Source organism: Acipenser ruthenus, chromosome 40, assembly GCF_902713425.1.
Source record: "Acipenser ruthenus chromosome 40, fAciRut3.2 maternal haplotype, whole genome shotgun sequence".
NCBI classification, from domain to species: Eukaryota; Metazoa; Chordata; class Actinopteri; order Acipenseriformes; family Acipenseridae; genus Acipenser; species Acipenser ruthenus.
Window position 1 is genome coordinate 1,998,016 of NC_081228.1, and position 22,265 is coordinate 2,020,280.

Genomic DNA, 22,265 nt, shown 5'->3' on the forward strand with positions numbered 1-22,265 from the left:
TTGAACCCCAATGACGATGACTCAAGACAACTCAAGACCCATCAATGAGCTAGAATGGTGTGCAGGACACAGACTTCTTCTATACCCACCACAATGCCTGGATCCTCTGCCTACCTCTATACACCAACTGAGTGAAATAGGAATTGAGTGAACAGACTGGCTCTTTCCACACACCTTCCAGCAGCATGTGGAGTCTATGCCACAATGTGTCAAGCTGTAATTAGGAAAACAGGTGCACAGCCCAACATCAGGGCTTAGTAAAGTGCTCAGACCGCATGTATATATATATATATATATATATAGATATATTATTTATTATCTGTGCAGTGTATTATTATTATTATTATTATTTATTTCTTAGCAGACGCCCTTATCCAGGGCGACTTACAATTGTTACAAGATATCACATTATACATTATTTTACATTATACAGATATCACATTATTTTACATACAATTACCCATTTATACAGTTGGGTTTTTTACTGGAGCAATCTAGGTAAAGTACCTTGCTCAAGGGTACAACAGCAGTGTCTCCCACTGGGGATTGAACCCACAACCCTCCGGTCAAGAGTCCAGAGCCCTAACCACTACTCCACACTGCTGCCCTTTTGTAGCAGTGTACCCAGTGTAGCAACTGGATATATCTGCAGTGAATTACAAGGGTTCAAAGATCAAGTGCTTTATGATTAAAGGGGTTGTTATTGACTCTTTATTACATATAATATAATGCATTTTTTATACAACAGATTATTTTATATTAAAATTGAAATAAATACAATTCATATATAAACTTTTTTTGCGAGAACACAAATACATGGCTAATTTTGAACTGTAACATAAAGGAAATAGATTCACATGTGAACAATATCAATGGGTTTGTAATCTCTAAAGAATATCCAGCAATACATATATTAACATATTTTTAAAAGTCTAACACCTGCATACTGCAATCACATGAGATGCAAAGCTTGTGAATAGGAATGCATTAGAGGCAGCAATGAGTATAATTATTATTATTATTATTATTATTTGTTTATTTAGCAGACGCCTTTATACAAGGCAACTTACAGAAACTAGGGTGTGTGAACTATGCATCAGCTACAGAGTCACTTACGTCTCACCCAAAAGACGGAGCACAAGGAGGTTAAGTGACTTGCTCAGGGTCACACAATGAGTCAGTGGTTGAGGTGGGATTTGAACCGGGGACCTCCTAATTACAAACTCTTTTCCTTTAACCACTGGACCACACAGCCTCCATAGGCTAATAGGTTGGTGTTTTTTCTGTTTGAAATTCCTCTATAAAATATTCTCACCTACTGTAAGTCGACATTTCGATCAAAGGAGCAGTAAGACAGGGAACCACATGCTGCTTTCTTTATGTTTTATTGTAGGCATGCTTCCTATGCATTTTAACATGAAATAGAACTGTACAAAATAGTACCCACTTCAATCAATACAATTGTGATGCGGAAAGAGCAACATTCTGTTTCTATAGTGACAGGGAGGAACATGTAAAATACAGATGTTTCTATATTTAGAAATACCAAAGGAAAAATTCAGTGCCAAAGGTGTTGACTAGTCTCAACAACAAAAAACAACAGACCAGACTTCATTTATACAAATGCAATTTTTGCAACTTTATTTGACCTAAAAAGCATTTTTTCTGAACATATAGCAATTACAATAGGAATAACAGGAAGTCGATTTTGGGGAATGGTCAGTGTTGGTCAGCTGGTCCATTAGACTTCATTGACTTCCTCAGCTGAAATGCAAAAAGAGACATATGACAGAACAGCCCAGAATCTACAACCGCTGGTATAGAGTAATGGGTTTATTATTTACCTCACGATTACATTTTCAGAATCTACAACCGCTGGTATAGAGTAATGGGTTTATTATTTACCTCACGATTACAGTTTTATTCTGGTTGATTTTAAAAAAGATCAGATAACAAAAACTGGATTCAATAGCTGGTGCCATTATGTAACGGTATTGCTAAATAAAATGCCTAAAGCTAGCTGTTCTAATGGTTCTAGTTGTAAAACAGAACTGCACTCACGTTCATGGCAGGGGGAGCTGTATTCAGATTCGGCATGTTCACCTGAAATACAGAAGACAGCATTGTGTGAAGAAGACCCTTCTGTGTCCCAGTATAGAGCCAATGGAAACGGAGGATGCTCCTCCAACGTTCATGCTGTACCGTGTTCATTTACATTGAGTGAGGGTGGCCCAATAGGAAATGAGACCCAGAAAGGGTCAAGTCATTCCACAACTAGCAAACAAAACCAGCCTGAGACACATACTTCCCAGCAAACTGATTACTGCAACCGCTGGTTTTGTTTGCTAGTTGAAAACAAGAAACCTCTTGAGATGAATTAGAGGAGAGTGTTGACGAAATTGCATTTTCAATTAATCACAATTAGAAGTTGTGACTCAGAATCACATGCACCTTGACGCAACTTGAAGGTTATCTAGGTGCTGTTGCCAGACCTTAACCTAGAAGCATAAAGACCAGCAGAGACTGAGCTCCCCCTTACTTGTCTGGTAGTAGTCGTAGATCTTGACCACAGCTGGTTTCAGGTTCCTCACGTTAAAATCCTCAATGATGTTGAAGGCGTAATTCATGGGTAGCAATCGTATCAGCTGTAGGGGAGCAGGGGTCAACAGGAGTCATTAGAATTGTGTTATTGTTCCATCTTTCAAGTGCCCTACTAGGATTCTTGTATTTAAAAAAGGGACGTCTGAAGATTTCAAGCAAGAAACCACGATTATTATTTGTGCTGGATTCCTTGTCCTTGCAAATACACAAGATGCTCAATATATATATTTTTAAATATCCATCAAAAGCTGAAAGCAACGGGTCCACAAAGGGTTGTGAGGAGTTTGGGCTTCTTCTGCCTCCGACTCAAGCTGACTGAATGTTAATGTGTTAAATGATTCTTTATTATGTTTCCTGCAATATGTTGCCAAAGCCTTTGCTGGTGGTGCAGCAGCTACAGAGCTCAACCTCCATCCAGCCAGACAGACATACGCTTTCATCTGGGCTTTCTCCTAACCCAGCTACAGAGCTCAACCTCAATCCAGCCAGACAGACAGACGCTTTCATCTGGACATTCTCCCAACCCAGCTACAGAGCTCAACCTCCCTCCAGCCAGACAGACATACGCTTTCATCTGGGCTTTCTCCTAACCCAGCTACAGAGCTCAACCTCAATCCAGCCAGACAGACAGACGCTTTCATCTGGACATTCTCCCAACCCAGCTACAGAGCTCAACCTCCCTCCAGCCAGACAGACATACGCTTTCATCTGGGCTTTCTCCTAACCCAGCTAGAGCTCAACCTCACTCCAGCCAGACAGACATACGCTTTCATCTGGGCTTTCTCCTAACCCAGCTACAGTGGCTCTGGCTCAGGTGTTGAACTTACCCCATCAATATAGATGATGACGTGCCTGTCCTCTGTATCAACACGCTTCACAAGGGGGGCTCTTTGAAGCTGCAGGGAGAACAGGCCCATGGGATCAGACAGATGACATTAGGAAATAAACATGCCTGTTTTGGCTTACCTCCTAAAAAACTAGATGATTTTTAGCTGTGTAGAGACCTCAACCTTTATTTAAATGTAGGTTAGTCCACTGGTTTTAAGCACAAGACCATTTTTGGATTGCTCACCAATTCTTTATATAACTGACTGCCTTTACATTTTAGGAGATACATTATACCCTATGATAGAGGCTGCTGGGCTATCAGGGCTTCACAATTTTACAACTTATTGAAACAACATGGGGGGAAAAGTTATCTTTTTGCTAAATTACCTTGTCTATCGATTAGGAGCCTTATAAAGGTTTACCACAGTATTTTTGCAGAGTATCTTTGCAGTTGTATCATGCTTTTCTCTTGGGTACATTTTGCCATCCCTTGAATGTGTAATGTAAGATGATCAGCCCTCAGATGTCTTTGTCTGACCCAGTTTACATGTGATAAGTTCCTTACATTCTCCAGAGAGAGCTTGTCAGGGCTGAATCCAGAGAGCAGTTTCACATTCACGATCACCATGTTGGTTACCTCTCTTTTCCCATTGTAACTAAACATGGAGAGGAAAAAAAAAATAATTCACCAGTCATTTCAGAAAAAAATTAAAACAATCTGTTAACGTTTCAAAACTAGAAATTTAGAAATGTAATAAATTCAGTGATGAACATTTTGTCCAGAGTTCTTTTTCGAGGTCACCAAAACAACGTGAATAATTTCTAAGAGGTGTTTAATTGCTATCCTGGGTTTGAGTTTTGTAACTTCAATAGATGTTTGGAGTAAAAAGCCTTCAGTGAATTTGTGATGTGTTAAAACAGGTTGAGAATTAGGTTCAAGTGGCAAAGGTTTAATACAGAACAATGCACTAACTAATATCAGAGACTGGCAATAAAGACACATTGTACTTCATTGTGTGTAGTACTGTGGATAATGAAAAGTACTGCGGATAACCCATCACAAGCTGGAAGCACCATATGTGTTTCACTGGCTTGAAGCCAGCGTTAAACCCAGGCCTGCAGAAGAGAAAGGCTAGGGAATTAACTGCTGTGTGCTACTTTCCAAACTGAACAAGCTCTACAACGATGACATGTTTAAGGGTTTCAAACCCGCTCACCTGACTGTGAAGAGCACTTTCAGGGTCTTCTTATCAGTGGCGTTGCAGAGCCCCCTCGCCTCCGCGGAGATGTTGAAGGTGGAGAACCCGGGAGGGGGGGGGATGTTGTACCGGAGTGCCAACTGGGAAACGGAAGAGGAGAGAGTGCAATGAATCAATGAATCACACGGGCATATTTGGAAAGTCTAAAAGGTACTTGGATACTATATATGTTATATTATTGTGTAGCCTTTTAAGTGACGTCAGAACACAAGCTATGTCACTAAGATACTCCATATTGCTGACATCACTGAGACACTGTTTCTGGCAGGGCTATTGAGAGATGACACTGACCTGCACAAAGACGCAGTTCTTGCCCTCTGCCTCCACGCTGTATTCCCCAGGGACTTCCTGCAGTGGCTCCTCCTGGTAGAGCAGCCTGTTGCTCTGGTCCAGGTGGAACTGTCTCATGAAGCCCCCTTTAGAACGCACTGTGAGAGTGCTGGAGCCCTCTGGGGAGTAGACCAGGGCACTGTACCGAGCCAGGGCCTGCAGAGCCACCACTGTGTCCTGGGGAGAGAGGGAGAGACAGTCAATGTGAGAGTGAGAGGGGAGGGAGAGAGGAAGTATAGCACTGTGACTGTGCTCAAGCACAGAGCCACCACTGTGTCCTGGGGAGTGAGGGGGAGAGTCAACATGAGAATGAGAAAGACCTAGATCCCCTATAATAAAGCACTTGCATATGGTGGGAGCAGTGGGATCGCTAACCTGACTGCATGAGGGGGATCGTAGTCCCGTGAACAGGGGGCTGTGTCATGGGGTGCTGTTGAAAGGGGATGGGACTGTAATGACTCATATATGGAGGACCAGCTTGACTCAGGCAGCTGCTCATTAAGCTCTACGGGTTTGAGAGTTCAGATTCCAAGATCTGAAGGTGACAGTAGGGGACAGTAGAGGAACATCTACAAGTGGTATTAGAGAAGTGGGGTGTCTAATTTGTGCAAGCTTTATTATAGATAGTCCAAGATTAGAGCTAATTGGGGACTGTGAAACCAGCTGATAGACTGATTTCAATACAAAATTGTCTATTGTTTTTTTTAAATGAATGATTTAACTTTGAGAGAACACAACTCAAGCAAAAAACAGACTTGAAATTAGAAACTTTTCCACGAATCAGATATTAGTTTGTATAGCGAAGCTCTCACCTGTGTGGACGAGAATCCTCCGTAAGGGTTCTGCTGGTAAGCCAGCCACTTGACAATCCGGGAAGCGTAGCTGAGATCGGAGGCAGACGGCATGGGTGCGGAGAGAACAGACATCAGCACGTAGGCCGTCATCTCCACTTCCAGAGAGTCGCTCCTTCTAGAATCCCGTTTGGAGCGCGACCAGTGCAGGGAGCCGTCTGAATTGGAACACACAGAGGCAAAACACTGCTAACACTGCTGACAGGTTTCATTAATGTCTTGGTACGCCTTGCATGGTTGTAAGAGGATGCTTTTAATGATCTATTTGGGTTTTCAAACATCTCTGATGCAGTCTTGGTCTTACAATAACATGAACTGTCCTTTTTCCATTGGTCTATTGAAATGTTATTGGATACGTTTGGACTGTTTAGAATAATCCTGTTGCATATTGCTAATGTCTTCTGTTTCATTGTCTTGAGCCCTCTGGGAGAGAGCAAGAGACAGAGAGAGAGAGAGAGAACAAGAGAGAGAGAGAGAGAGAGAGAGAGAGAGAGAGAGAGAGAGAGAGAGAGACATAGATAGATAGATAGATAGATAGAAAGCTCTTCTTCTCGATACCTGTCTTGTGTGCTTGCTCTTCCAGCTCAGTGAGTAGTTTTGATCTCATCTCCTGCTCTCCTGCCAGGCTGAAGGTGTAGGACAGAAGCGCTGTGGTGTACGTGTTGGTTATATTGTCGACCGCAGACCTCAGACAAGCCAGACTGTTGTTTAACACGGGGTCCTGGGATTGGGTACAGATAACAGCCAATCACAATCCCCTTCTCTTGCACCCTCCAAATGCCAAAGGAATCCTTGCTAACCATTGAAAACCCAATGCCATAGCTCCCCTTATCTCTAATTATAACCAGAGCTTCAAAACCAATCCCATTACCTGTTTCTGGCAACCACTGAGACTGCTTCACATTAAAGTGTAGATCATCACGGAATTTTGCATCCAGCAGAAACAGAGAAAAACTCCCATAGAAGCTCTGCCCGCCCTAGTCTCATACTCACAGTGAGAGGGGTCTCCACCTCTAGCAGGGCCGCGGTGATGTAGGCTGTCAGCGACACTTCGTCCCCGACTCCCCCCTGAAACACACAAACACACCCACACTCAGACAGCCTGGCTCCTCTTTGTGTTTGAGAAGAGCTTCACTGAGAGATTGAGGTTACTGCATTGAATCTGGTGTTCACTTCTATGCCACATATGATGACGAGTGACTGAATAACTTCCCGGTGTGCACATCATTGAAGATACTCAAGAGTGACACAAAACTGAAAGAACACAACATTCCAGACAGTAGCCTATTACTGCCACCACTTATCCCATGCAATATTCTTAAAGGATATACAGCTTGAACGTTCATGGAGTCCTGTAGTTATTCCATGACTTATCATGGCCACATAACCTATATGCCCATGAAGGGGATGTCTTTGGGTTGCCCGGCCATTCTGTTTCTATTAAAAAATTAAACATATTTTCAACGCCGAATACAAAATACTGGTAACAGATTATTGCACGATGAAGCATTCCTGCTTCCATTGGAAGTAATGCAACCACTATGCTTTCAAAAGCTGACAAGCAGTGAAGAAGCTGAGAAAGGCATGTCTGAGGCATGTTGGAAGGCTTAGTTGAATCTTGACCTAAGCAATGCATTGTATTCTTTCTGACCTTCCTTCCTCTCACTCATCCCTCCCTCCTTATCCCTCCCTACCTTCATGTTGTTGTGGAAGAGTTTTCCAACGCTCAGGAAACAGCCGTTCTTTTGCTGGTGGTGGCCCAACCAGTCCTGTGCGTCCTTGATATGTTTGGGGTCGATGTAAATGAAGGGCAGCGCCCCGCCAAACGACTTTAACACAAAGGCTGTCAACCTAGAGGAACGGAGAGAGAGAGAGAGAGAGAGAGAGAGAGAGAGAGAGAGAGAGAGAGAAACAGTCAAGTAAACTAATTAAATGTAGTAGTATTTATTCTTATTGTGTATTACTGTAGAATACAGTGTTTTTATTATTTTCTATAAACAGTCTTACAGCTGTTCAGAACCTCAAAAGCAAAGGGAAGAAGTGTGTAGTGATTATGGTACAGACGGCAGTGTCTAAGATATACAGATGGACAGACAGACTTACCAGGTGTTTCCAGAGTCATCGCTCTTCCCAAAGGCACTGTAAGAACCATCTTCGTGTTTGTAGTTCAGTTCCCGCTGGTAACCTGGTGGGGAGGGGGAGGGTTTAGAAATCACGGTAAGCACAGAAAAGTTAACATTCAGAGTCATTTATTTTACTTGTGTAACGTTGCCCTCTCGTCAATCATCTCTCTCCCCACTTCAACTCTCTTACTGCTCTCCAGAAAACTGGCCCTCACCGCTCTCCCTCACTGCTCTCCTTCACCGCTCTCCTTCACCGCTCTCCCTCACTGCTCTGGTCTCTGATCTATTCATTCAGCTGCTCATCAGCCTCTCTCCCTCTCTCTCCCCATGCTCACCACTCTCCAGGAACCTTGTGGCTTTGGCTTTGATCTCCTCAGTCAGCTGCCCGGTCCCCTGCAGGTATTTCAGGATGTAGATGTTGGGAGCGAAGAGCACCATGTTCTGTTCTCCGCACCCGAAGGGCATGGCAAGGAGCCGGTCCAGGTTCTGCATGGCCCGGCCCAGCAGGTCCCCTACAGAGGACAGCAGAGAGGGATTACACTGCTGTCTACCATCCCAACCCCAACTCCAACCCCAACCCCAATCCTGCCCCCAACCCCTCTCGTTGAACCATTTTGTGGTGAAGGTTTTGAGTTTAGTTTTTTACCGAGAACCGACAAGGAAGCTTTAGCTGATCCATTCACTGTCACTTCTGGCAGCTTCAAGGAGATCTCCTCCTTCACAGCACTCCCTGAGAAGCACAAGCAAAGGAGAACAAGATTACACTGTGAACAGTAAGAAGAAGTCCATCCAGAACTTCAATCAAACATACCTCATCTGCCTTTAAGGACAACATTGCTATTAAAGCCAGTCAAGAGATCAGCAAAAAGGTACATGGAATGTCTGTTAACAAATTCATACCACTGATTGATTCTTTAACTTAACTCATAACTGGTTAACAGTTTGTTGAAATGTTTAACCTTCTCAAATGTTTTTCAATTGACTCTTCCAATGTCTCTTTGCCACTTCTAGAGTAAATACAATTTAAAAATTAGGTATATTTACTGGACCTCCCATCTCCACACATACAGTAAAAAAGTACAGTGAAAACGGGTCAAAACCCTGACAGACAAAATGAAATGACATGTTCAGGTAAAACTGATCCTATAGACCTGAGACATGGATTACAGTAACCGTGGTAACTTGACAAACAGAGAGTGGCTCACCTCCGGGACACATCAGTGCATTCTGGGTAACAGTCTGTTCTATTCCTTCAGCCTTACAATACAAGAAACAGACAACAACTTGAGTGGCGATTCACAGAACACTTTCATTCCCAAAGAGACAGCGGCATCATTTAAAAACACCCCACTTCAAATAGTTTACACAGCGGCCATGCTATGATGATGGCACACTTTCCAAATGAAACTGCCTCTACTGTGACGAAGCAATCTGATTGGAAATAATTACAAAATAACACGTGGAAAATGCTGGACCTGTGATTCACAATTGCAATTAATAATCTGACTGCATTCTGTCTTCGTCGCTACAGACAAAACAAAACTAGTGTGCGCGCACACAGAGGGCCCTCAGAACAGCGTAATAATCACTTAGTACTTGAAACGTTGAAAATATCTGTATAAAATCAAGAGCTTATCCTGTCAAAGCCAAAATGCAATCGGAGACATCCTGCTCCCTCACCTCCACCAGTAGTTTGCGGATGACCGTGTCAATGCGGCCTCTCTCAGGGACAGCCACCACTTCATTACCACACAGAGTGTCTGTCTGAAGAGCCTGAGCGCTGACTGTCACATTCACCTCACCTGGGGGGCAGGTAAGAAGCTTGTTAGGTTGTTATGCATACTTACAATGTACTAATGGGTCCATCATTTTGCTTCATATATGCAAGTACACAATTGTATCAGAAAAGGGTTAGGGTTAGGTTTAGAGTTTAGAATTAGGGTTAGGGTTATTTTGTGCAAAAAAAAGAACATTGTAGCTATGCATAAGAACATTGTAATTATGTGTAAGTACACTGGTATTTACTAAGCAACTACTATGTAAATAAACAGTAACCCCGTTACCCCCCTAATAATCTTGTGAATAAGAAGCAGTCCCTTACCCAGCGCTGAGGGGATGAAAGCCCAGCGGAATGTCCTGGCTTCATCGGCACACAGGCAGGTCGTGTACTCACACCCCTCACAGGGCGTCATCTGAAACTGGGAAGACTCTGCATGGCTGACCTTCACCTGTAGGGGGAGGCAGAGAGCAACACAGCAGATAAGAGAGAGAGAAGGCTTTGCAAATAGATGGGGTTTTCATCCAAATGAATGATTTGATAATCAGTTTCCCACTTTCATTTACAACACCCACAAGAGCACTAGATTCTCATTAGATTAAATGTTTTTCATTTCATTTAGTGTTCGTTGGTAGTCGTTCGTCAAGCTGTTTGAGTTGAGATAGATGACTTTGTTTCTTCTAGTTTTCCCACAGGGTTGTGACTGTGTATGTGAGCAGCTCACCATGATGCACTGGGACAGGTAGTTGAAGACGGTGGCCTTCAGCTCAAACTGCTCCCCTCTGATGACAGAGTAGGGTAGAGTGAGCTCCACGAAGAAGGGCTGGAATGCTGTGAGCCCAGTTGGGGGCGCCATACCAAATCCCAGAGGAGATGTGCAGAATGCCCCTGCCTTCCACTCAGTGATGGTGTCTGGAACTGTGTGTGTAATCTCCACTGAGCCAGACTTCCTGAGAGAGAGAGCGAGAGAGAGAGAGAGCGAGAGCGAGAGCGAGAGAGAGAGAGAGAGAGAGAGAGAGAGAGAGAGAGCAGCCAACTCATGCATTAGACCTCCTGCTTTTCATTTCTGGAGGTTTTCAATGAAATTTCACCACTGAAAGAAACAGCACAATTTGGCACAATTGGCTACTTTCATTCACATCGTGGCTGGCAGATTCACTTGCCCTGATGGCCCCGAAGTTTAGTTAGTGGAGTTCAATCAACACTTACCCAACTGGAACCAGCTCCCAGATCCATGTCTCAGGGAAGTACTTCCGGACAGTCTCTATCACAGGCTTCATCATACGCTCTATCATAGGAATAAATGGGCTTGCTTGACCACCTACGCCTGGTTGACTGAACGCTTAAAAAGACACAAAGAAACACGGTCACTGCTGTCAAACTTTGCCCCCTAACCCTAACCCTTTACCCACTATATCATAATCGCTACATAGAGATACATGTCAGAAGTAAATATACACACAGAACTTTCTGAAAAGAGGAAAGAGCTGCTGCTTCGAGAACCTTGTAGAAATTGACAGTTTTATTTTCATGAAGTCACAGAGCTGACTCTATCAGGTTCCTGCTGCCTGACCAGAAGAATTTGTTTGTTTTTATGTGTAGGGCTATTTCTCAGACTTATTTTGTGTTAATTGGCTCACCATTATCCTTTACTTCAGACAACTTCATTGGCTCACCTATAGATGTCACCCTATCTGAATATAACCAGTGACACTCAATTGGCTTCTTCACATCAGAGTTAGACAGAATCTTCAGACCCAGACCCTGCAAATGAAGATAATAATATAATAATACATTCCAGTGCACACCAGTACGACTGTAAAATGCCAGCACCTTGGATGAGAGGTAAATAATCTTCCAGTCAGTTTCTAAAACACCCTGGAAGTGAATTGCTGTTGATTGGTACTCAATTGGAAATGTGAGGCCGATCAGCTTTTTTGTTTTGAAATCAACACATTATAAATACTTCAAGACAAAATGAGTATGAGTTATTATTATTTATTTATTTATTTCTTAGCTGACACCCTTATCCAGGGTGACTTACAATTATTACAAGATATCACATTATTTTTACATACAATTACCCATTTATACAGTTGGGTTTTTACTGGAGCAATCTAGGTAAAGTACCTTGCTCAAGGGTACAGCAGCAGTGTCCCCACCTGGGATTGAACCCATGACCCTCCGGTCAAGAGCCCTAACCACTACTCCACACTGCTGCCCAGTAATATGTATTCTGCACAGCCCTTGATGGTACAACTGTTACAGAACAGTCACTCAATCTGCTTCCTTAAACAACACTTACAAATGACATTATCGATGTACCTACTTAAATCTATTGACTACAGAAGTTCCACCAATGGATAAATGATTCCTACCTTAAAGATCCCGTATACATCATCATGTGATCTACTATGGTAGTATGGCATTATGGAGCGCTTGTCCACTCTGTGAAATGGAGACGGTAGGCAAGGGTAGGGTTCATAATCCTCCACTCTGTATGAATATCCATCTCTCTTTTGAGTGGGGAGCAGGTTGTATACCTGAGAGGAGAACGTGAAGGACAAATCCTATATCATCCTATATTATAGTTTTAACTACTAATAAAAATATCAACATGGAATTAGATGAATAATAAACTTGATTGCAATAGAACAATAAACTTGAATTGTAGAATGTCTGTGATCAGCCAGGGAGGTGAGCAATATTACTCACAGTGTCTACAGTCAGTTCCTTATCAGGCTCCATCAGTATAATGCTTTGATCGACCGCCCGGAGAGCGCACAGGGACCCAGGATCGGCACGCAGGTGAACGGTGGTGTCCTCTCCAGGGAGCTCCTGAGGAGCTGAGAACTTGAGATCTACCTGCACCCCAAACACACAGACACAGTCAATACTGTAGAGAACTATAGGTCTACCTGAGTCTCAAACACACAGACACAGTCAATACTGTAGAGAACTATAGGTCTACCTGCACCTCAAACACACAGACACAGTCAATACTGCAGAGAACTATAGGTCTACCTGAGTCTCAAACACACAGACACAGTCAATACTGTAGAGAACTATAGGTCTACCTGCACCTCAAACACACAGACACAGTCAATACTGCAGAGAACTATAGGTCTACCTGGACCTCAAACACATAGACACAGTCAATACTGTAGAGAACTATAGGTCTACCTGCACTCCAAACACACAGACACAGTCAATACTGTACAGAACTATAGGTCTACCTGGACCTCAAACACATAGACACAGTCAATACTGTAGAGAACTATAGGTCTACCTGCACTCCAAACACACAGACACAGTCAATACTGTACAGAACTATAGGTCTACCTGGACCTCAAACACATAGACACAGTCAATACTGTAGAGAACTATAGGTCTACCTGCACTCCAAACACATAGACACAGTCAATACTGTAGAGAACTATAGGTCTACCTGCACTCCAAACACACAGACACAGTCAATACTGTACAGAACTATAGGTCTACCTGCACCTCAAACACATTGATGCAGTCACCACTGTACAGAAGTGTACTGTACTACCTGAGTCCCAAACATCAATTGATCAACAAACAAGTCCTTATGATGTCCTGAAATGCCCCTCTGCATCAGTCAGCACTTCAGGTCTGATTACCTTGTTCTTAAAACACTTGTCGACCTGGAAATCAAAGCTGTCCGCAACAATCTCCCCGTTCGGGAACACAGCGTAGACAAGGACCTGAGCGTAAGGGGCTAAGTGTGACGACACCGGCAGCTTGAAGGAGAACTCTCCCTCTGACACTGTGAGGAAGGGTGGAGGAAAGGCATGGTAAAAGCATGACTATGTGAAATGATTTAGCAGATTCACCTTTACCTGCTGGAGGTTTGCTTAGCAGAATTGCAAGTAGTTAATGGTAATGATAGGTTAAGTGTGTAGAAAATGAGCAGAAATATTGTAGATCATTACAATACAATACAAATATTCAAATCTTCTTATAGAATTACCTAAGCATTTTGTTTTGAAGTTATGGATGTTAGTCCTGGGACATGGAAGTCCACCACTTCAGACTATCATGGTTTGATATAATATTATAACAGCATGGTTCTTTGTACCCTGGGGATCAATGTGGTCCATTTGTTTGATATTGTTCAATCCTTTACTCCCTATATAGTCACAATGCGGCGCCAGCGGAATCAGCCCGGAATCTTACCTTGTCCTGCCTTCATCGGGACCCCAACACGCCCATTCCGAGCAATGCTTCCTTTAGCTAAAACCTGGGACACACAAATGCACACATATAGTGAGGCCCATGTTACCTAGGAATGATGCTGAGCTGTTAGTTTAATTCAAATTGATATCAGGGAACGTAGATTGAAGACGTACAGTAGAACCTCAGAGTTATGAACTGACTGGTCCACCGAACACCCCACTTTCAACCGGGAGTGTGCCAACACTCAACCATGCGTGCCATGCAGCCACATAGGCACGCCTAGAAGCAGCGCTCATGTCATGGAGAAGGCAAAATCAAAATCGAATTAAAATGTAGCTGAAAGGAATCCCACCTACTCACCAGATAATAGAAATCCATAAACTCCTCCCCCTTTGCCAGCTCCTCCCCCTGGATGATGTAAACAATGCTGATTGGTGCTTCCTCCCCGCACTGAAGCTTGCCCTCGTTCTCCTGGATCTTCAGGAAGCTCTTGCTCTTGGAATAAAAGGGATTGAGCCACAGATTGGCGATACCATATGTGGGACGGACCAACTGATAATCAAAAAAGTAATCCAGCAGAGAGTAGCGAGCCTAGAGAATGAAAGAACATCATTACACACCTTGTTTAAACTACTTTACAAATAGCTGACCCCAGGTCCTTTACTAGGGGACAGTGACATGAAATAAAGGGATAGTTGCTCAAGTGAGCTACATAATTCAGGGTCCAGTATCACAGGTCCAATGACAATTACCAGTACAACTGCCACATTGGTCAAGAAGAAAAGGCAACTTAAATGTAGAATTAAAAGAGTTAATTACCAACAGCTGTTTTAGTCTTTCTTACTTTCTTAGTCTTTCTCAATGCATCTGTTGTACAGTATAATGGGAATAATGCTCATTTTTAATTGGTTGGTTGTTTCTTCTGTTAAATATCTCTCGATACAGATTCGGGGAGCTGTCTTATACCACTTAGAGTTGGGATAATATGTATTTTTTCAGTTGTAATGTTTTTTGTTTCACAATTATCAATTTCATAAAAACATTTTGATATTCGTATTTGGCGATAATTATCACTGATTTCACGATATCTCTGAAATGTACCCATTGCTGTGAAATATGAAGTTCACTGTGAAAATTCTAATTTTTAAAAGATTAGTGTAAATATACATATTCTGATCACTTAAATATAAATAAATGCAGCAAATGTTGTTATTTTTATATGAATGCTTTTATTTGGTTTGATAATTCATTGATGGTGAAAATAGAATATCTTTGAAAGGTGGTCATAAAAAACTAAACGTTCTAAAATGTATCATTTAGTGTTTTACATACATATGAGCATTTAAATATTTAAGAACTCATAATAACTCTAGAGAAAACGAGCAGTTCTGGATGTGACAATGCTGTTTTACATGTTTTAGTACATCTTGAAATATCTTGATATGCCTACAGTATTTTTAGATGGTGAAATGCAGTGAAATAAGCTAAGGAACGACTGCTCTTGAGATGGTTTGTTCCTCTCTTTTCCTGCACACAACTACTCAGATTCTAAAATAAATAATACTACTGGACCAAACTTAATCCTGAACACAATCCCAATCAGAAGAGAACCACAAGTACAGGCTTGTGTTTAGGATGTACATGCTTGAGGTGCAGCAATCAGTCTTCTCCTAAATCAGCTCTAAACTGATGAAAGTGACTCCGAGGCCTGGGAGAGATAGAAAGGTCCTGACCTCAAGCCTGACAGACTGGGTGTCCCAGGATGAGGTGTCCAGTGAGATGGGGACCAGGCCCCTGCTGTCCGTGGTGAAGTTCATGGTCTCGGTGTGGTTGTCCCATCGGATGATGAGATGAACCTTCTCGTGTGGGAGGGGGGAAGAGTCAGGTCCGGTCATCTTGATCTGTTTAAGGGAGAGACATTGAGGAATTGCTGGGCAGGGGCTAGATAAATTCTCACCCCTACTCAAGACTGGATCATGAACCCCAAGGTAGAGCCATGAAAAACTGAAGGGTAGATTCAATCAAAAACATACAGGGTTGCTATATGACCCACATTATTTCTCTCTTATTTAACTTCCAGACAGTAGTTTCTCACTAGCTACCATTAAAATGTATCTATTCCCCTTTAAAAATGCACCTTTGCCTTTGAAATTAAAATTAAGGCCCACTGATGTGAAAATGGCACTAATTCTCCTGATTTCAGGGTCTTTTGAAATTATATCATCTGACCTGATTACACATATCATGAGATGGTCTTTTAAAAAGATGGTTTGTTTCCTTCACTGCTCATCATCCTGTTGTTAACATACAAAATCCAAAATAACTCACCTTTGCCTTAAAGGGGATGCCCTTTTTAAAGGTATTCTGTGCCCCCTCGAAACTGACTTCATTAACATTAGAGGTGAATGTACTGGAACTGGAGCCACTCAGTTGAACACCTAGCAAAACAAAACACACTGTTTAGATATACTTCAAAATGTGAGCAGTCCATTGGTCCATTATGAAACCAAGACTTCCTCCTTGCCTTAACAGATATGCCCATGGCAACAGTCAATGCTCCACAGCTTTAAAGTTTTAAATCAATCCCTTATAAAAGTTTACCAGTGGTTTTTGCTGTTTTCCCATGCTTTTGCCATGGTTATGCTATGCATTAATTATAGCTTACCCTGGTTTGCTTTGCTTTTAATCTGCTTTTCCATACCGCTCTGGGCTTTACCATGCTGACCTATGCCTTTTTTTAACTATGTTTTGATACTTTACTATCTTTTTGTATGAGGATTGGTCCCAGCCTAGCTTCTCAGTGGACACTGGTCCACAACCACCAGTTCAACAGAAATGTGAGGAGACCGCACTGCAATTGAAGTGAAGTGTGCACTTCATCAAGAGCAAACCCACTGATCTATTCAAATGAAGCTGCTTTGGTATTCAGAAAGGTCACTTTATTAAAGTGGTTGCGCTGCTGAAACATGATGCATGGCAGCCAATGAAAAACTTCAGCTGACAAAAAGAAATATAGCCACCATTGTTTCTCAATTCCCACGGGTATAAATAAATGAAGGAAATCACAGGATAATGGATACAAACAGACAAGCAAGATATAAAGAGAAGGTTGTACCTGTTCCTTCTTCTTCCAGATCACACGCCACATTAAACCGATCAGAGTAGCCAGTCGCATTCAATGCAAATTCTTTCAGATCAATAACTTCGGTCACACAACCAGTCTTGTCAGTCTAGTCGACAATACGAAAATAAGACATAAATAAACAAATAGTCAGAAATGTATTACTAACTAGTCCTCATAAATAACCATCTGTTCCTACTGGCCCCTGGAAGAGAAAGGCCAGCCCTGCAGGAAGCAGCTTTGAGCTCACGGGACTCCTGTCCAGTAGGGGCCACTATAGCGCGTTGAGGTGACTAAGCCCCTGTCGGTTTTGCCTTTCATATCTGCGGAAGCGCGAGAGCCAATACTCCAATGAATGGCCTTTTCAGTATGCATATGAAAGCCCATTGAACACCACAATGGAGTAAAGACTGATAAATCTGGCATTAATGAAGAATATTAATTTTGTCTTAATGCAAATAAAAGCCATGTCCTCATTAGATAGTATGAGGAGGAACTACACTTAGGACTTTGGAAAGAGTGTAGATCTCTCACTCAGAGTGTTAATGACACAATATTAGATTTGATGACACGTGATAAGTTTTTAAGGGTTAGGTGGCTACCTGTAATCATGTTGAGAGAGTGTTTCTCTTGCACTTGATTAGAGGCTGCCACCGACCAATTGTTAACATACATTAACAAGACACGGGTACAATGGTGCATGTCTGGGATTGTTAGTGAGTGTGTGCTAATGCAGTTCAACTCATCAATACAGCACTCTCCTGTAAATAATTAAACAGCACCCTTCTGGGATTTTACATATTTGTCAACTCCCATGCACTGAAATAACGTTGGTACGGAAAGCAGGGCTCTATTTTAATGATCAAAATCCGCTGCTATTCAGCAGTGATGGGCTAACTTACCAGAACGTTAAACAAATGGCAGATGTCGTTGTTCTCCACATTATCGGGCCTTCGATACCAGTACATGTTCCATTTGGGCCGGCAGAATTTTCCTGTTACCTTCCCCAAGACAGGCTTCCCATAGGTGTACCTGGAAACAAATATAAACATGGATTGAAACTCTTTTACTTGCACATGCTCACGTGACACACCCAGTAAAGGCACTACCGCTCAGAGTGGGGCTGAGGCATGTGATTAGGAGCTTGCTGGTTTCAATGCTGTTTGTTTCAAGTTGCTGGCTGGGGGCCTACTGGGAGTGCTGCATTGGCCTTTGGACTGACACAGACTCAGCCAGGGATAGTTCAGCTCATCACACTACTGGTCAAGCACCCAACAAGGCCAGGAGCAGATTAGTCAGGCTTGCCCTTGTCTTGAGGGGTCAGTAACTTGCCAACATGTCTTGCTTAGTTTCAGCGGGCGTGAATGGTAATGAGTGTAGAGCTATATTTCAAATGGCTTCATGGTTTGTAATTAAAAATATCAAATAACTTACTTTGCACAGATCTTGACTGTGACCTCTGTATCCAAGATGGTGATTGATCTGGGGAGATGAACCTTCACCTCATACTTGGGTAGGACTGAATGTAGAAATAACAACGTTATTGAAAAGGTACAGAACATTTCTGCAAGTGATTTTCTTTACACACGCCAAAACAATCTTCCTCACCGTACTCCTTGATGTTAAAAAACTGTCTAATGTGATTGCCACTTTCTGTCTCTGCATGAAGTGTGTATGTTCCTTGGGGGGCTTCGGAACTGAGGGGCTGTGACAAGTCCAGAATCCCACTGACGGACGTCCTGTCGAGCCACTGAGCGATGCGATTAGTCGCGGGGTCCTGGGTTGGGTGGGAAAAGAGAGTTCGATTTGGGAATGATGCTCAACGTCATACAGATTTGTTTCTGATCTTGTTTTTGGTTTTGTTTTAAATTGAATGGGTTTGTGGCTCAATATCTTGCTTTTATATAAATGATGCTTGTTATTGAAGGAGCGATGGTCTATTCAGGGATAGTAAGATATTTAGTGAAAAGGGGAGTTTGATTAGGATTAAATAGGCAATACTCTACCCTCCTGGGAAATGGGAAGTGGACAATGATATCTCTAGGATACTAAGACATTTAGTAAGCAAGTTACCTAAGTGGAGTGGAGAACGTCCTCCAGTTGCACATAAGAGTATTTCTGTCTCTATGTACCGAATCTGTGAAATTATAATAACATAAATACAAACAGCATGTGGCGTATTGGTTTGTGTTCATGAAGTAAAGCCAGCTTCCTCTTCTTCAATGTCTTTAATGACTTCCAGTTGAAACGCTTGCCCTTGAATTTATTACATTTCCTTTAGTATTTCTAAATGTAGCACGACTGAGGGTTTTAGAGATTGGCTGTTTCAATGGAGACAGTGTTGTAGTACTGTAGTGTGAAGGAACCTTTGACACAGTTGAGTGTTCAGATGGTCTTACCTGCAGTTCCACAGTTTTGTACTGTAAAAGCAAACAAACACAGAAACCAGTTGTTAGTTGTTCACTATGCAACCCAGTCTATTTAATGACAAACAAACTGTTGACCCCCTCTTCCTCCACCCCCACTCTGGAGCCTCTCAGATTGTCATTATGAGTCAAAACATTTTCTCATGTGCTGAAGGCTGCTGTTTGTTTTCTAATCTGATCAAATAAAGCCTATCTTTTCTTTGACCATGAGTTCCGGACTTCTCTACAGTACTTTGAACCCTCTCCCACTGGCCAAAAAGCTTTTTTACTGCGAATTACTGCTGGCTTCTTTCACAGATTGTGGGGTCCCATTCCCATAGTTATTAAGAAATGTATATCTTACCTTTTCATTGATAGGAACAAAATGTGTGTCCAGCGTGACAATTCGAAATTTAACTAAAAAGGAAACGGAAAGGAGTTTAGAGCATGGCCGCTCGTCTGTGCAGAATGTGATTGATGTCTACTGAATCTCCATACAAGAAACACAAACATCATTAAAAACGAATAATAAAAAAAATAAAATGGTAGAAATTCAATAGCAGAATGGCGGGCCAGTCATGTTGTTGAGGCAGAAATGTATGTTTGTATTACACTGTATATTTAGTAAGTTCAACTTCATCTCCCTGTCGCTTCAAAGAGCCACACAAAGTTCAAAACATATATACTATTGTACCATGACAGTATAGGATAGATAGATAGATAGATAGATAGATAGATAGATAGATAGATAGATAGATTGGTACCTGTCTGGCCAGGTTTATAGATGGGTTTGTCTGTCTGTATAAACATCAGGGGCTTAGTTGAACTAATCAGGACTTTTTGTCGTTTCTCCAAGTCGACTGTTTTTCCTTTCACTTCGGCTCGGAGATACACAATGGTTTCTTCAGGGAACACTGGAACCTGGAGAAAGAGAAAAAGCATGTGATAGCACAGCCATTGAAACCATGCTGAAGTCATTCCATTTACAAATCCTTGCCTTCAGTTATGAAGAAGCAGTGACAACTTCCCAGCAACACAGGCTTCGTTAAGAAGAGGAGGAATTGGCAGAGGTAACAGACTGTGTGGTAGGTTTAATAGCCACACGTTGCTTGTGGCCCTGTGCAGAAGACCTCAGAGGATGCTCTGAATATTCCCTGTCTAATCCTATGGGGTGCTCTCTGTCATCCTCACCTGAAAGGGGACACATCGGTAGAACTCATTCTCCTTCACCCTCTCTTCCAGGAGAGTCAGGTTGTCAGCATTGGTCTCCATGGTGACAGTGAAAGTGAGGCTCTCATTGGGGTGGAGGAGTTGGGCGCAGAATGTCTCTGTGGTGCCTCCGAAAATTTGAGAGGGAACCGTCACCAGGTATATCCTGCAGGAGAGACGGGACAGCTGCTTTATTTCTGCTGTATTTCTGGTGTATTGTATACAAAAAGCCCTTGCTTGAATGGGCCCATATGTGTCCCATTCAAGCATGTAAAAATGATTTATTGGAATAATGTTTCCATATATTTTAAAACTATATAAATGACTGAGAAATGTGATCATACATAAAGAATTTCATTCCCACAATTGACTAGTAAAAGGCAGAGAGGATAGAATCTGAGGGACCCTGTGAATGGTAAGCTCTTACAACAAGGTATACCTTCAAAGTGCAAGTACATTAACCCTTATAACAGTGTTGTCTCAGTTTAACAGTGCTTTCCCCATGGTTATACTATGCATGTACCAGGGTCTGACATGTTTATTAATATGCTTGACCATACCTTGTTATACTTTTCAATGGTTACCTATGCCTTACCATGCTTTCACTGTGCTTTATTAGACTTGGCTATGCTTACACTAGAGTAAAGTTTATAAGGGAGAGGCAGCAGTCACAGTGACAGACTTGTACCAAGTTTATGAAGCCGTTTGGTTCTTCTAACCACTATACTCAAGAGCAAGCATTTGCATCGTTGGATTAGATTCAGATTTTTAAACAACTGGCCCTTTTTCTGTTACACTGCAGTCAAAAGATTTTTAGAACAAACAAATTAAAACTGAATTCAATGAACAACTAACCCTAAAGTACACTTTTCCTAAGAAGAAACTCAGTGATTTGATATCAGTCTGTTGGCAGATATTCTTACTGATATAACTAACATATACAGAGAGATAGACAGATGGTTACAGCTAGGTCAGGACAGAGACAGAGGGACAGATAAAGGCAAGCTGACACAAATCTCCACAGGTCCACAAACAGACAGACAGACAGACAGACAGACAGACATTCAATCTAGAAATATCCTCACGGTCTGAGCCAGTAGCTAAGGAAACAGACAGACAGACAGACAGACAGTATATTCTTACGGTCCATTGGAGCTCTCCTCTGCCTGTGCTGTGTGTAGAAGCAGGCAGGCTAATAGAAGCCCTCTCCACATAGCAAGGTTGAAGTGAAGGCCTCCGAGTATGAGATTTAGTAAAGACTGAGAACAGAGAGTAACAGAGAGGAACAGAGAGGAACAGAGAGGAACAGAGAGGAACAGAGAGGAACAGAGATGAACCCACGCTGGCACTGAGAGCAGGACCTGTTTACACCCCCCCCCCCCTCTCTCTCTCTCCTCTTATAGAATCCAGGAGACCCCTCCCCTCTCCTCCCTCCCCCTCTCTATTGACCCTGTAGGTGGGTGGAGAATGTGCTGACTCACATAAGGGGCTGCCAGAATTCAGGTGGTCATTCACCTGCTTGTTGGAATATTTTATTTACAGATAAATGAATTGTTAG

At 42.3% G+C, this 22,265-nt stretch overlaps 1 protein-coding gene across 1 annotated transcript; it reads right to left on the bottom strand.

The window, feature by feature from the left end:
- Positions 1–1,610: 1,610 nt before the first annotated feature.
- On the bottom strand, positions 1,611–22,016 carry LOC131708089 (alpha-2-macroglobulin-like protein 1). The gene is made up of 36 exons (XM_059010186.1): positions 21,851–22,016; positions 20,690–20,873; positions 20,263–20,419; positions 19,863–19,915; positions 19,493–19,513; positions 18,702–18,870; positions 18,528–18,612; positions 17,996–18,125; positions 17,088–17,202; positions 16,301–16,410; positions 15,706–15,873; positions 14,333–14,563; positions 13,973–14,036; positions 13,417–13,562; positions 12,485–12,634; positions 12,148–12,312; positions 11,446–11,533; positions 10,979–11,111; positions 10,494–10,719; positions 10,094–10,220; positions 9,673–9,794; positions 9,198–9,249; positions 8,639–8,722; positions 8,328–8,504; positions 7,973–8,054; positions 7,564–7,720; positions 6,863–6,937; positions 6,428–6,590; positions 5,831–6,027; positions 4,980–5,195; positions 4,647–4,768; positions 3,995–4,085; positions 3,429–3,497; positions 2,540–2,645; positions 2,062–2,103; positions 1,611–1,764 (listed from the first exon to the last, which is right to left on the bottom strand). Exons 1-36 carry the CDS (start codon positions 21,919–21,921, stop codon positions 1,742–1,744), a joined length of 4,371 nt encoding a protein of 1,456 aa, XP_058866169.1. The 5' UTR covers positions 21,922–22,016; the 3' UTR covers positions 1,611–1,741.
- Positions 22,017–22,265: the final 249 nt, after the last annotated feature.

Bases quoted from the DNA above. Each gene is read 5' to 3' on its own strand.
- LOC131708089 (XM_059010186.1), bottom strand. From the start codon at position 21,921: ATGTGGAGAGGGCTTCTATTAGCCTGCCTGCTTCTACACACAGCACAG. The intron at 11,534-12,147 runs GTAGGAATCATT...CTTCATTTGCAG, and splicing joins ATGTATACGGGATCTTTAAG to GGTCTGGGTCTGAAGATTCT. The intron at 4,086-4,646 runs GTGAGCGGGTTT...CTCCATGTTTAG, and splicing joins AAAGTGCTCTTCACAGTCAG to TTACAATGGGAAAAGAGAGG.